Source organism: Achroia grisella, unplaced genomic scaffold (assembly GCF_030625045.1).
Source record: "Achroia grisella isolate CSIRO2021 unplaced genomic scaffold, CSIRO_AGI_Agris_v1 utg807, whole genome shotgun sequence".
Lineage (NCBI taxonomy): Eukaryota > Metazoa > Arthropoda > Insecta > Lepidoptera > Pyralidae > Achroia > Achroia grisella.
The window spans coordinates 2235225-2252412 of NW_026713028.1; the positions used below are offsets into that span (position 1 = coordinate 2235225).

Sequence of the window (17188 nt, forward strand, 5' to 3'; positions counted from 1 at the left end):
TGTTGCAAATTGCGTTATTTTTATTGATAAAATTAATATAGTATAAATTATATATTTCATTCGCGTGGAATTTTATCTTTTTTTACTATAATAAATAAAATTAAAAAAAAGAAGTCTAAGGTATTTCTTATAACAATAGCTTACAATATTTTTTATAATGAAAATTAGTAAAGCAGTTTCAGAGATTTGCAATAACAATAACAAACAGACAATTTTTTTTAAATAATTATCCTATATATGTACTTTCTTATGCATTTTATGAATGACGGTTAATTTATCTATAAATATAAATAAAATTAGTGTTTGTTTGTAATATTGAAATAACCGTTTTTTTACTACATGCATATGAATATAAATACGGTACACACACCAAAATAATAGGTTTTACAATTGTTTGTCTGTCTGTCTGTTTGTTCCGGCTAATCTCTGAAATGGCTGGAACGATTTTGACGGGACTTTTTTGGCAGGTAGCTGATGTAATAAGGAGTAACTTAGGCTAATGTTATTTTCAAAAAATACTTTTATTTTAGAAAATTAAAGTTAAATTCCACGCGGACGATGTCGTGGGAACAGCTAGTAATTACATATAATGAGACAGTTTTTTTTTGTTTCTATAGACAATAATATAATTTTGAACGCTAACTTTTTGCTAAAAGAATACGCTGTATGTGTCTGCTCATATGTACCATTTTTTGGGAAATGTGTGCTTTTTTATTATAATTTTTATTTCTGGTCTATTCGGGTTACGAGCACTGATTACACTGTTTCCTTTTGTCAAAATTGCAATACCATATCCTGATAGTGACTGTATTCTCCCAAACTTGAATTTAAAAATGAATCTGTATTTTTGTAAACATGCACAACCTCTTTTGAAAAGACTAAGAGCTGAGTTTCTTGTCAGTTCTTCTCAGCTCGAAACCACTCTGAACTGACGGTATATTTGACGGAGAGTCTGTAATAGATCTACATGAATAAATATATATTGATAGATTTATTAATTTTTTAAATAAATTCACACCTTTGAATTTATATTTAAACTAGCTGCACCCGCGACTTCGTCCGCGTGGAATTTAACTTTATTTTTCTAAAATAAAAGTAGCCTAAGATACTCTTTATTACATCAGCTACCTGACAATAAATGTCCATTGAAAATCGGTCCAGCCATTTCAGAGATTATCCGGAACAAACAGACAGACAGACAAAAATTGTAAAAAACGTTATTTGAATATTACAAACAGACATTCCAATTTTATTTATATGTACAGATTATATGTATAGATAAATAATATAACACAAACTTATCCAGTTTATTTGTCTTACCCTAGCGAATACTAAATCAATTTTTTTTAATAAATTATACTTATTACAATTATAAATATTTTAGAAATTTTCATAAAAAATATTTCGTTTCTTTAAATATTGTATGAAATACGGAAAAAAGATATGAAGGCTATTTTTTAATGGATGATAATTGAATGGGGCACCTGCGCTAACGGTTTATGTAGGGGCACCAGTGGAGGTTGATATGATGAGCATGAGGTCACGTCAGTTACCTCATCATGGGAAATTCACCAGAAATTTATCACGATGGTTTTCAGGGGGAGCCGCGTGGAGGTCAACCTGACATGGTACATCGATATATACCAATGGGGTTATTACTCGTAATACGCGTTACTAACAATCTCCTTCACCGCAGATTTCTTAATTTGTTTTCATATTTTAAATAGTAATGTTTTCTAGGGTGAAATGGACTAGCGGCTCCCCCTGGTTTCACCTGAGTGCAGTCCGACTAAGCTAAGAAACATCATTATAATAACGGTGAGTATTTAACAAACCTACCTATTACGATAATATATACTTTAATATATTATACTTTTAAATCGCAACTGTTTGTTTTTTATTTAGGCAATATAGTATACAGCCTTCCTCAGTCTATCTTCGTGTCCATAATATACGTGCAGGTGCTAGTAGTGAAAAGGCAATAAACAGATAGACAGATTCACTTTCATATAATAGAACTATCAGACAACGAGTGATAATGCTATTGAAGTCGAATTTATCATAGGCTGGACATTTGTACATATTCTATTTTATTAAAGTTTCTACTACGGAATCGAAACCGTTGTAGTATTTCCAAACACGCAAGTATTTTATTGAATGTAAACAGGGTTGTTTAGAACACCTAACGCCATCTATTGTAATTAGTGTTTAAACTAGTCATTATGAATATGATACTTTTATTCTCATTTTGTATTTTACTTGAAAATTTATATTCATAAAAATGTACAAAACACTATTTACATCGATTAAAAACTTAACAAAACAACGTAGTAAACCAATACAAAAGTAACAGATAGATTGTCAATAGACAGCTACGAGAGGAGATTCGAGAACATGATCAAAACGTCTGTAAAAAACATTGAAAAGGAAAAAGAAAATGCAAACGAAAACTGCTGCTGAATGGCCGGCGAAGTGAACGTTGCACTTTCACGATTAATAAAATGAAAAAAAATAACCAACACGAGTTAGGAATGAACCATTGAGCGATAGTTCCTAGTTGTGCCGCTCGAGCGCTAATGTCACTGTTCCCTCGCACTGTAATATTAGTTCTGCTATCCGACGCTGCGCTGTAGTGGCAGCACCATCGTTTTTCATTATATGTGTTTCGTTAAAGTAATTTTCGTTATTTATATTTTAGTACGTTATCTATTGCCCCTAAATCGTTTATTATTTTTTATAATAACTATAATAGTTTTTCATTTATATTTTTAAGTGTTCGTGTAAGTCAAATTATAGGCAACGATATATCTCCTTTCGATATATTTTTTTATAAGAAAAATAGATAGGTAAGTACTTATATAGCTGACTTATTTATGTTATATCCATTTTAATTAGTAATCTGTGTTAATCGACTATTTAATTTAATGTTACGAAAAATATTGATGTTAAATTACAGAAATAATAACGGAATGCGATAAAGTTTTGAGAAACGCTGATCACATGATCGGTCGACAGATCGAAACGGGTCAAGCACAACAGGTGAGTTGCGGAGCGCATCAACTAAAAAATAAAATATCGAAATGCGAAAAAATAATAAAAATCAGCAAATATAGTAAATTGAAAAAAGTATAGCGACGTCCTTTTCGCGCGCACCGATTGATAGGTATCGGCATCTCTGTCGTGAGTGCGCGCACGTGGTTTCCAGTAGCCGGAGTGAGGCGCTCGGTGCAGGGGCGCGGTGTGGGGGCGCGTGTGGACTCGAGGGCCACATCCCGTCGCGGCTCGCGCCGACCGGCTGCGTTGCCCGTAACCTCCGAATGACCTGATTTTTTTTTCTCCAATGTAAATATTCGGCTCGTTTTGCCGCATAGTCTATAAGTGGTATTAAGTTCCTTCGACGGTTCGCGTTCTTTTTTATTTCGCGGTTAATTAGTGGACTCTAAATTGACTTTAGCAGTGTTGAGGACTTGTCGTTAAGTGTACAAAAATTAATATAAGTTTAGACGTACGGATTTTGAGTACTGAATTAAATTTTAATTGATAGTAGAGATATGTAAATAATATTACTGATTTGTTAAGTTAGATTGACTACTGAACTATTTGTTGCTGTTACTGTGGTGTTGGACGGGAAAATAATAAAAAAATAATGTTTATTATATTTTACTGTATTGAAGTGTTTTCGAAGACGGAAGAATTATATTAAAACTCATCACAGGTAATTAGTGCGAACAAGTGAAAGTCGTTTGTTTTTCAGTTGCGTTTTCACTGTGCATGAAAATATAGTTACTTTTGTTTATTGTATTTAAAATTTAGATATTTTCATTAACGGCCTAACTTTTAATGACTAATGAAATTGTAACAAAACTTTTAAATAAATAAAGTTGTATTTTTAAAATATGTATCCATTGCAAATTTTGTCGAATTGATATAAAAATAACACCTAATATATAATTTACCATAATTAAAATTATATATTAGGTGTTATTTTTTAAAAGTGATAGACAATTTTTATTATTCGCAAAATTAAGATACTAAAGAAATTCTAAATATTAAATTAAATCTGTTTAAATCAATAAAATGCAGTTAAATGTAGAAAGCTTTATTAAATACAGTATAATTTTGAATTTATGAGTCCGTGATAAATTAACTAAAATCTCTTATATTAAATAGTAGTTTCTGTACATTCCTATAGTATAATGTCGAAATATGAAATAATTGGTTAAACAATCTTTTTATATTGATTTGCCAGCTAGGTAATATTCAATTAATGGTAAAATATTTTAATAACTTAAAAAATATCCGGATAAAATAAAATAAACACTATTTTTATAATATTCTATTTCGCTTTTTTAACGGAGATCGTAAACCGTTCTTTTAAAAGATATATTTTGCTATTCGACCAGTAGAAGTCAAGCCACAATATTATGTTTGTAATTAACAAAGATTTCATATTTTCAGTTATTTCAATCCTTAATTTTACATTCCTTAAAAATAAAATATTGCCTAACAATTTCAATGCTATGAAAAAATATGAAAATGAATTAAACATAAAATATAACGAGTGTAATCGGTCTACTGAAATTTAAATAAAGTATATTTTGTATATAAATTTCTGATTATTTTCGGTTTGCGTTAAAAGTTCTGGATTAATTTGCAATTACCGTCATATAATATATTTTCGAGTTAATATTAATTCCATTATTTGTTGTATAAGTTAAAACTGGTTGAGTTGCAATTAAATATTGGCGAATTTTACAAAGTTTTTAAAGTAGCTAGTCGCCTGAATAACTGATATATTTAAAATGTTAAAATAGGTGATCATAATATTGTCCAAATTTTTGATAGGTATATAAGATTTTACCCGATCCCGTTCTGTTCACATTTTCGTTTACAAAAATGGTAAACGTATTACTCGGTAGTTAATACTAATCTATCTACATTGATACTCAAATAATTTTTGAAAATGTCTTATTAATAAAAAGAAATAAATTCATTTTCAACGTGGTTGAGAGTACTCATTACTATGTTTTTTCCATGTTACATGAGAAAATCTTACACAGGAAATGATTTATAAAACTAGGGTTTTTTACCACTTGCCGTTCTAGTTAAACGTAATGAAATTACGATTTAGATATTGAATTCTCAGCCATAGATTGTGTAAATATCAGGCGAGGTTCATCGACCCCGAAACAACGACAGCTGGACCGCGCTCTGATAAAAGAATCATATTAATTCATACTCTCGTCCGGTGCTCATCTGTTTACGTGTCGGCCTGCCGAGTGGCGGGCCTCGACACCGCTAGGGGTCTGAGCAAATGTTTCATTGAATTTTTTACGCTTCCATTATAATTTTTGGGAGAAAATCAGTCCGTCTGTAAGAGATCTTTCGATTAAATTTCTTTTGAATAAAGTATGAAATAAACCCTTAAAATTAAATTATACAATATATGATAAAGCTTTCGAATTTCGAAAATATTTACTTCAAAAGTGTTATAGATATATTCTATGGTATATAGAGAAAGTAAACTAAAATAAGTTTTTACCTCTGTGTATTGATAAAATTTCTTTTGCAAAACAAACATTTTTCAAATAGAAAAGTATTCCATAGCTAAAATGTCAATCAAACAAAACTATCTGATTACAGAAGTCATATCAATACAAAGATAAAAAAAGAAAAATTAAAACTAAATGATGTCACTCAATGATTCCATATAGGTATCAAAATGTAAACTTCTGCTCACGCCGAAATATTCACTGATGTATTGTTGATTACGATAATTTTTTGCGAATGACTGAATTTTATTTACAATTAACTCGGACTCGGCTCGTTGAAAGTGAAATCCACGATTCAATACTATTTAAAAATAAAACAGCTCGCCGTCATAACAGTTGAATGTACTTACTACCTATTTTTTAACAAGACGTAGGTACGTATTATATGTTTATCATATATATTACCAATATTTAAATAATATTAGTAGCTGTAGTACATGGGAGTTGTGAAAATCAGTATTAGACGTCCAAAAATATAGAAAAGATGAAGTTGCTTGTTTTAAGAATTACAAGAAGATGATCAAGACGATCAGAGAAGGGGGGCGGGCGGCCCGCCTAATTTGTCTTAGGCGGAAAAATCGCGCGCGATTACAAGTGGCTCGTAACGAAGTCGGCCCCGGGGCGGCGGGGTGCGGCTCTGGCGGCGCTGTTCGGCACCCCGGGGGGCGGGGGGGAGGCGAGCGATCAGGGTGGCGCGCCGCGTCGCGGACACGTCTCAGTCGTCCGTCTGGAGTCGCGGCGGCCGGCCGGGCCGCGCGACGCAATACACGTTCCTCGTGCTCTTGTGATTATAAATTTTAAATACATACAAAATTACAAAAAAAAAGTTAATACAAAATTAACCGCGGCTAATCGGAAATATTTTTAGGCTAAACGATTCCCGACCCTAAATTTTTTAAACCTAAAACTGTTGGCAGTGGATGAAAGTTTTTTGCGAAATTTTTAATATTTATATCGGTTACATTTGTAAAGAGATTAAAACTTTTGGCCGTTATTGAGAATATTTTTATTTGAGAATTTATTTTTCCTATCTAACTAGCGACTACTCGTGTGAACGATTGATGATAAATTAGAAGTTAAGCGTTGAATTAATAATAAGTATTTAGTCGTTTAGTAAAGTAATTATTGACTGCCACAAATATACTTGTTTAACATAGGAACTATACTTACTTTACTGATACTGTGGTTTATGGACTCTGAACTTTTTGTGCGTCACATAAGAAAAAATCGACTACCTACAATAAGGTTGACTAATATTTTTAGTATTTCTTAAGTAGATCATACGTTATTGTAGCTAGTATTAGTTTAATTTAAACTATAATTTGTTTTTGTTTTAATTTCGTAATTATAGTGCTCTTTAAATGATTCTTTTTATTTTAATTTGTATACGAATTTAAAGAAATATTTTAATGTGTAAAACTCAGAACTGTCAATATTATATCATTCATTAAATCGGCTCAATATTACTCAATGGCCGACGGATCGCAACGATTTAAATACTCTACGGAAATATTAATGAACTTTCGTTAATATTTTTTCAACGTATCGTTTTATGAGCACAATAATTTTTACGCTGTTGAGATTCATTGAATAAAATGTTATTTTATTTTGCTATTTTCATTTTCATTTGTAATGTTGTATTTACTGTGTTGTGTGTTAAATGCTTGAAATAAATTATTATTTTTCTTTTTTGTGTATTTTTTTATTTTGATACCTTGAGCTCTCGTTATTTTATTATTATTTATTGGTTACGTTGATATTAATTAGTTAATAGTTCTAGTCTTTAATTCTACATGTTCTTATTGCCTGATAAATAGATCTATTTATTAGTTTCAATTTGTAGAAATTCTATTTCGATTATCTTAAGAAATTAATGTCAAGTGTATTTTAAACTTATTCGTACTATATTAAATATTTATCTACATTGAGTTAAAATTTGGTTTCACAAGCAGAAGTTTATTTATGGTATATGGAATATTTATAATTTTGTTTTTATCAAAATAATTTTGAATGTGTAATAAACGCTAACAATTACCTTTTCAAGTTATCGAGTGTCAGATTTTTATACAGTCACTAATTTTTATTTCCTTTATCATATTTTTTATTAATTTGGCACATTAGATGTAAATTTTATATTTACTTTCCGCTTTTGTAGACGGTTTGGGACAAAATATGTTAAAATGCTGTTATGCTTTTATAGCAGTATCCGGCGGCATTACCCGCGTAGAGTTTTTGAGTTTATCCGTTACAAATAAACATACAAAAATAGTCAAATCTTTCCTCTTAAACATTAATATAAACTAGCGGTCCGTCCTGTCTTCGTATTGTATTCATGAATAGTTTTTTTTTTAATAAAATGCAACATGTTTCTGCTAATAGGTTTCTAGATGTGAAATGAATTTTATAATCGGTTTAGATTTAGTTTAGCTTAACCGTTACATATAAAACATAAAATATTTACTTTGCATAATATTTTTTTACATGTGCCTTATTAAATTATCAATCTAATAAACTTCAGGCATACAAAACCATGATGTGTAACATTCAGTATGCATCTATTAATAGTTCCGTAAAATACTAAAAGTTCTGAATAATATTATATAAGTATAATATCTCCATGCGGTTAATAAAATAAATCTTATACAATCTGTAAATTAAAAGAGCCTCATTTCCTTTTACATTCTTCAAGAATATGTTATTACAATTAATACCTATTATGTTCTCTGTGTTACTACTATTAATGAGAACAAATTAGGATGATAGGAAACAGAGTTTCATTTGATTTTATTATATTATATGCAGACTTTACTAAGGATTAAATAGAGTAGTAAGTAAGGAATTATAATTAGGTTCATTCGAGAGACGTAGAAAAGGCCTTTATATGAATACCATTTTATAAAAGAATGTTTCATTATAATCTTTTATAAAATCGTAAACGCAGTCGATTACTAATATATATATGTATATCTGGATTATTAGAGATTTTAAACGTAATACAATTTAAGAAAAATCACATGCCAATGCTACAGTTATATTTAATATTAGCTGTGCCCGCGGTATCCGCGGTATCCGCGCACCCGCATGAAATTTAATTTAATCCTGTAAAGTTTCATCAAAATCGGTTTAATCAGTAGTTTTTGCGTGAAAGAGTAACAAACATCCATCCATACCTACTCACAAACTTTTGCATTTACTTATAATATGAATAAGATATCTATCGATTACAAAACTGGCATATTTTTTCTTGATATAGCAGATATGAAATTCCATTAAAATGACAACCTCTACTTAGGTAGGCACTTACTATACGGTGTTTGAAAAAGTACAGAAATAGAATAGAAATGTAGATTTAGTTTTGATATAAGTGAATATAAGTGTGAAAAATTGAAAATAGGCATTAAAATTGTGAGTTAGTTCGAAATCAAATTTCTACTAAATTCTAAATATAACGAAAATAATAGGACGACTTATTTCCGTTGTTTGGAATACCTAATATAATGTAAATTACTAAACTCTCCGTTATGGCAATAGTCGATTACACTATTAAGTATAAAAATAATAAACATATTTGTTTTCAACTTAGGAGATATTAAAATGTCAAGTAGTATTTAAAAAAATATATTGGAAAAATAATCTAATTTTCATATTATCAAAATAGCGCCATCTTGTGTCGAGAAGTTAAACTACGGTCACCAAATTTGTACAGATGTATTAGCACAAAATAAATAGTTTGATGTTCGAAGTATAGATGGCGCTGTTTGGGCAGTCGCAAGCGCAGAATATTTAAATTATTAGCATGCTTCTGTCCTATAGATGGCGCTCAATATGGACGTAGTATTGAGTAGTATACATAGATGGCGCTTGATTAATATAGCCGCAAGCGCACGGTAATATTTAATATATATAGCGGTATATAGATGTCGCTATCAATTATGTTCTGTTAGCAACAGCTTTACGATTTATTCACACTTTCAACAAGTCTAAGTACCTATACAATATAAAGTACGCTTATAAAATGTACTATTAGTTGTTTATTTATTCATTAATATCAGTTCATTCAATCCACTATTGGATATAAGCTTTTCTCTATGCCTACCATCATGTACGTTTGCGTAATTCGTTAGCGCATCGGTTGCACTATTCCCTTCTCATTGACTTAAAAATGCGCGTTGATCTAGACAGTACTTAATGCAGAGTCTAACCTATTGCTACTTTGATATTTCCCTTAATTATTTATAGGAACATGTGTAGGTCGTTTTCGTCAAAATACGAAAGCTACGGGTTAAGTACCTACGTACTATCTTACTAGTATCTATTATAAACGTGGAAATTTGTGAGTGTTGGTAGATTGATGTTTGTTATTCTTTTACGCAAAAACTACTCAATGGATTTTAATGAAACTTTATACGTATATCAGAATAAGACATAGACTATACATTTCACGCGAGTGAAACCTATAGTTAGTATATTATAATACATGTAACGCTGTATTTTCTTTCTGTAAATGTCTGAAATTCTATCGTTATACATTATTTAGGTATGTAGTACGATTGGTCACAAAGTTATTGTAGTACATTGGTCGGTTTCTTGACTGGGCGAAGGCGATACGACTTGGGGTGGATCCTAAACTTCTAAGAAAGGCGTGGCAAGACGTAGGCGGCTCTTTGTCGTATTGGTTCACGATATATTTGATTAGGAACTTAAACATACATTTAAGTATGTAAGCGATAACAATATTTATATTATATTTATGTAAGGTTGGAATGTTGAAATTGTCTTGAACTTTTTGTAGTTACTTAAGTATACCGAGTAGTTATAAACATAAATATTTTATTGAATAGTTATTGAGGTAGGTCAATACCTATACCTATCAGTAATAACAAAATAGGATAATAAAAAAGCTATAGTAAACTATATAAGAGGTAGTACGTACCTCAATAAAAATATTAATAATAAAAATTATTTGAAAAGGCAAGAAGACACCTAGAAATATTTTTTTTTGTGCAATTTTGTTCAGTGTCAGTTTTAATTTTCGGCTAACTCTGCGGTGATGGAAAACACCGATAACAAACGAAGTTGGAGTGACAAGCATGTTGATAGTTTTATTGACGACTTTATTTATTTTATTTATTTTGTAGAATTTGTCCCTCTAGAAAGTCATGCGTTTACCATAAAACAACCACTCGTACTGAATATAATTTAAGAATGAGTGGTAAATTAAAATAAAATGCTAATTATGTTGAAAATATTACATCTACATGTTGTCACAAAGATCTGTTGGTATATTTAAATGTTGAAACGTAAATAAATAATATTGTTATATTAGAAAGTGCCTAAATTTAAGTTTGTTTAAATAAAAACTATTTAAATTTTATAACGTCTAATAAGATAGTACTAACTGTCTTATTGCTGATAACAGTCGTAAAGATAACTGTATATACAGTTTTAAATGTGGAACACAATGGGCGGATGCGGAAGCTAAGTTTTCGCCAAGACAGTGGGCGTGTGTGCGCAAGGCGGCGCCCGACGCTAAGTTACGCGCAAGACGTAGGCGGGGCGGGGCCTAAGTTAAGTCAAGTTGTATCGATGATCTATCTTCGTAGATTTTCGATCCCTATGATCAGATACCCATAATCGTAATATATATTATGCGTTACGTCAAAGAGGATTTTTTTCATTTATTTTCAAATAATAAACTAAATAAATATATAAAAAAATATATATGTAGAAAGTTACATTTTGAATAACGACTGTATATTAGTGTATATTCTACGAGGTTACTTTTGTCACTATTCTGCAATTATTTTAATAAATATTATTTCTATTTCTATCTAATTGTTACCTACGATAAATACAATTCAGACTATAACGTACTTATACCAATTTTCTTTTCAGATCCCGACCAACAACACCGAGTTGTATCAACGACGTTGTATTTAACATTGATTTAGGTAAGTTTTTTAAGTTTATTACCAAAATAGCCATTATATATAGGTATACCTATTCTATAATGGGTAGGTATAGGTATAATACCTTTAAGACAATTGTATCCATCTCGGAAAAATAAAGGAGAAATACTTCGCATGGTGCAAACATTTGTATTCATAGTTAGATTGTTTGTATTGGTCTGGATGTTTTCTATGTATTTTAAAAATATATATTGAAGTATTTATAGCAGTCATCTAGTACCCACAACACAAGCTCTGCTTAGCTTAGGATTAGATGGCACTGTGTGAATTGGTCAGGGTTATTGTGAATCATAAAATTATTCGTGTTAAAACTCGATTATCTATATTAATAGAAATAGAAAGAATATACTTAATAGAAACACTTTTTAATAGTCATAATTTTTATTCTACCAGAACGCAGTATCATCATAAGAACAACGATTTTGGTTTCACAAAGAATGAATGCGTATAGCGGTTTCTATGTCGATTATCGCATGCCTCCTACATATTAATTTATTTTTATTTAAAATAATATTTATTGGCAATTAAATAAAAAAAAATATTATTATTAAAAACTGTTTAAAATGCTTTTATTAGTGTAATCGCTAAGTCTTTTGAAATCGTAATAAATAGGTAGGTAAAAACATTGGTAGTAAACAAAGAAAAACGAGGTCGTGAGCACAGCATCTTAATGTAGAACGATGCGGCTGAAATCGCATCTCACTCGCCTTAAGTCCCTCTTAGTCTTAATGGAGAGTCAGATGCGGTCCTTTGCGTCCACAACTCCGTGCCTTTTAAAATAGTCTCTTACCTAGTGATGGAACAGTTTTATTTTCCGTAATTACACTGAACGATTCATAGTCCGTTGAAATTCTAGAAACTTCGTACCGAATTAAATTTTGAAGTATTATAGAAATATGTACTTTAATGTGAGGAGGACAGATTTGATTTTTGTTTTATCGACCGCATCGGTGGTCTAGTTTAGCACACGGCTTTACTTTCGATGGTCGCGGGTTCGATTCCTCACACAATGTAAACATTGATATTCATCATGTAGTTTGTATTACGCAAAAACCACTGAACGGATTTTTATGAAACTTTACAATAATATTCCGTATACTTAGATCAGAATAGGCTACAAATTTCAAGGATGTGAAACCGCGGGCACAGCTAGTGCATTATATAAACAAGATACGACTTAATTCGACCCGTGTTCAGGACGTTTATTACAGCATCGAAATATCGGGAGCTATAATTTTGTTTTTTCTTATATTATATTCTATTAACTAATATTATATCGTTTATATAATGTCCACAGTAATGGATAAACTCAAAAAACACTTAATCGATATTAAAAATTCTTTTCTTTTTATTTTTTTTATACAACAAATATCTTTCATGTAGAGAAACCTTTATTTTTAGCAAGTAATGACTGTATTATATTTAAAAAATACTTTATACGTATTAATATATATTTTTAAAATACATACCTACATTGAAAATCATTCACATCAATACTAATGTTTGTATTGAGCACGCATCGAATTTGTGACCACCTGATTGTAATTAAATCATTTGAGTTTGTTACCTATTAAAGAAAAGTTATTCTTATAAATTGTACAACAATTCTTCTTGTAATTTCTATTGTTTGTGTGTGAAATCATAGAGGCCTCAACCAGAGACAATAGCTCACTAACGAAATTAAAAAAAAATTGAGAGCGTTCCGTTTGGTGTAATCTCGTGCATCCACGTAGAATCATTACTTAAACCGTTTCTTTTGAATCCATAGGGTTGAATACGAACGACTCTTGAAACAGTTTAGAAAAAAATACGGGACAAGCGTGAAACGGAATGTTGGGAATGTGTTCTGTAGAAGAATTTACCTACGAGTAAAAGTTAATAATTTTGTTTTGTTTGTGTTGTTCAGATATAATGTAGCCAATTTCCATCTGTGGTACAATATATCTTTACGAAAAAATCATTGGAACATCAACGGATCTTCGTTCAGCTTAAAAGTTCAAAATAGCCTAAAAATATTGTAGGTATAGTAGCGCAGACAGACAAACAGCAATAATAATGGATGAATATTTTCCAATTAAAAAAAAAACAATTTTTAGCACACCAGTTTCCCAAGATTACGAGTATCTAGATAGGTATAGGAAACGGCTAATTGATAAATAAAAAAGCCTATTCCTTTTTATAACATTTCATGTACAGATTTCTCAAAATATTATTATTAAAAAACTATTTTGTGCCGTAAATACAGAAAATATGTTATGACTACAGAAAATTCCATTAAAAAAACACAAAACTAAACTCTACACTCCTCTAAGTGCATATAAATACGAAACACGAGTACGAGTTTTATTTTGTTATTTTAAAAAAGGAATTATTTCTGGATTACATTTTTAAAATAACAAAATAAAACTCTACAAGTATGTATACATATGAGCAGAAAAAGAACCCTAAAAGTTAAAAAAAAAGAAGTTCACGCATCGCGTCGTATTGTACGTAGACAGAAGGTGGATCTCATTAACGGCAGTAGGCAGTATGTTCGGAATCAAGAACGCGGGCGATGGAGCGGGATCTTAGCGTTCATTATGACCGCCCGCTCTATTGGACATAGTTTTATCTATGCCGACTTTTATTTTACATTTTTAAATTTAGAATGTCGTTATTTCTGTCGTATTGCAAAACAAAACATTTTTTAAACTAGTAGTATATACCAATACTTCTAGTTTAAAAATATGTTTTGTTTGTATAATATGTGTTTGTTATGTACCTATCTACAAAATATATAAAAATAATGTTTATGTAGGGGAAATAGTACTATGTGAAGTATTTGTAAATTTGCCAAATTAATAAAGAGGTCTAAATGCAAATGTGGAAAATATTGGCCACTAACAAAAAAAAAAGATGTAACATGATGATATCATAGACGGACTTTTAACACTAGGAACAATGCAATTATTATGGCATATATTAATATTTTGAAGATTTTGTCCAGCATATGCAATTAAAACAAAATATTTTTTTATTACTTTATCGAAACCAATTTATGTTTGAAATTGTGCAAACTATTATGTTTAAAAGTATTACAGGTTGTTAAATGTTTCAATTCTCATAAGGGCGGTGCTAACACTTTTAAACTGCAGTGTTAATTGTTCTATGATTATAACTAATATATAGGTATACGTATGGCTTTGGACGAGTAGTCGTCTAAATCGTAATTAATTAAAAAGGTAACATATTTATTTCATTCAAATCAGATGTAATGAATATTTGTTGTAAAAAATTAACCATATCTTTAAAGTTGTAATCAAAAGTCTGTTTATGTTTATGGTTATCTTATTTTAACTTCATATATCGCAAATAAACACTACATTTTCGAATTGTACTCTTATGAGGACATAATCTACAAAATTAACATATGCAACAAATTGTTTGCAAAATGTAGTGCTACAAAAAGTGATTACACAGATTCATATAAAAAACATTTTGTTATAATCGTCGACTCTAAGGTTTTCAAACATCAACACTATTTCATTCAGAAGTTTACATAAATCAGTTTAAAAGTACAAAAACTATTTGAAAATGGAACGCACAGAGTATTTAAATAATTAATTAATTAAATAATAAGTAAAACAATGTAGTCTATTCTTCATCTTGAAAGACACTCCGTAATCGCTTTTTCAATGTCACCGTGGGCCTAATGCGAAAACTTTGCAACTCTTTGCGACAGCTATTCGTAAGTGTCGACGCGTGAGGTGTTGTGCCCAAGTTACCGTACTAATGTGTGCTCACTTAACAGCAACACACGGGACTGTATTGCTACCGCGCACGCACTAATAATTGAAGGTAAAGAAATTAATAGATATTATAGCAACATCATCTTTTTCATTTAGAGGAATTAGAGGAAATTAATTATTATAATATTGTGTATATATACGTCATCTTTTTTTCCTATATCATGCAAACAATCTTCCGTCCTTATATGTATACTGACTTAAATGTATGTTAATATCAACGAATCAGCTTATAAGCGGATTCGTTGATATTAACAAAAAAGTAAGTCATCCGTAACTACCGTTGGCGTATGCACTCTTCCATATTTATTAATTAACAATTACTGCCTTATTGTAGCTAATTATAGATGTATTAGCTGTGCCCGTGGTTGCACCGGCATGTTATTTAACTTATGTCATATTCTGAGGTATATTTAAGTTATATTATTGTAAAGTTTTTTAAAATCCATTCAGTAGTTTTTGCATAAAAGATTAACAAACATCTATTCACACGACTGTGTATATAAATTTCGCGTTTGTAATATTCGTAAGTTTCTTTAATATATAGTGTAAGTCATGTCTTTACTGTATGTTACAAACAAAGTATATTTTATCTATCCAAAATTACCCGCAGCGGTAGCGTACAGAGTTTAATTCCGTATGTTTAGCGCATTCCATACCTCACACCTCCGCATTCAATTTGCGACGTTTCGCTCGCTAGCAATTTGCAACTTGCGAACTTGGGCCATTGTCGTATCTTTTCTTTTGTGAGAAACCGCTAACTCATCTGCTTTGGTAACGGTATGGACTAATACAAATAGTTTAGGAATATTAATTTACATTTAAACTAACATTCTAAAGAAAAATATTTGATATTTTTAGGTTTATAATGAATAAACTTAAAAAAATACTTAACGGATTTTATAAACTCTTTCACATGTAAACTAGGTTTATTACCGATGTATTTAAACCCTAGGTTTTTCTCCTTATTTTCCGCTATGCGTCTATGGCAAAGTTTATCATCGACTATTCCTCAAAGACATATGACCGATCGGAATTTTTTTGAATGGTAAAAGATGGAGGTACGAATGTTGACCTTCGATGAAGTTTTGGTCTCGATCGATCAAGCCGTTTCGGAGGTATCTATTATTTTTTTACAATGTGACATTAAAAAATTTTCACCTATATTCTATTACCAATCCCTATTTTACTAAAGCGATTTTAATATATATACCAAAACAACGTTTGCGGTGTCAGCTAACTACTATATAGATAGTATTTTATCTTCCCTTATTGTTTTTAAATAACTAAAAAGCACTGAATAAATATTCTTCTTTGTCTCTTTCTAGTATTATAAATATTTAATATCAGGTTGTAAACCGGATTTTTCATCTTACTCTATACTTAATGCGTGGCCATCGGCTCGCAGGCCGTGACGGCGCGCGATTGGCCGGCTCGCTTCCGTTTCCTGAAGTCACGGCAATTATATTGTAAAGGTTGGCACACCTGTACATAAGGATGTGTTATAATTACACGTAATTGTTGTACGTATGTAATTGTCAGTTGTTGTATTAATGGTGTTGGTAACGAGTTGGCGATTATTCGATTTTGCATTGTCATCCACAGTTATGGAGAATTGTTTAGTGTGTTTTGTTTTTTTTTTCTATAGAAAGATATTATTGATTTTAAAGTGTTTTTTTTAATTCTCTACCAATTAAATGTCTATTTTCGTAATAATACGCATTGGTTACTGGTACTATATTAAAATAATTTGTTTTCGAATTTTAATGTACGAGGCAGAAATATTAAAATATACTACAAAGTATTGACAATTTTCAGAAAATATAAGAATAAAAATATAAAGATAAGTAAATAATTATCAATAGTTAGTTAATTATAATAA

At 30.4% G+C, this 17188-nt stretch overlaps 1 protein-coding gene across 2 annotated transcripts in view; it reads right to left on the reverse strand.

Annotated features, from left to right (window-relative positions):
* Positions 1–17188, reverse strand: part of LOC131851780 (uncharacterized) — a 59227-nt gene that overhangs the window by 9483 nt on the left and 32556 nt on the right. Inside the window, exon 1 of one of the 2 annotated variants that reach the window (XM_059202331.1) lies at positions 3154–3715. The exons of the other annotated variant lie outside the window; for it this stretch is intronic. Coding sequence (XP_059058314.1) covers positions 3154–3369 — 216 coding nt within the window. The 5' untranslated portion in view covers positions 3370–3715. Of the gene's footprint in view, positions 1–3153; positions 3716–17188 lie in introns of those variants that run through there. 2 annotated transcript variants of the gene reach the window in all.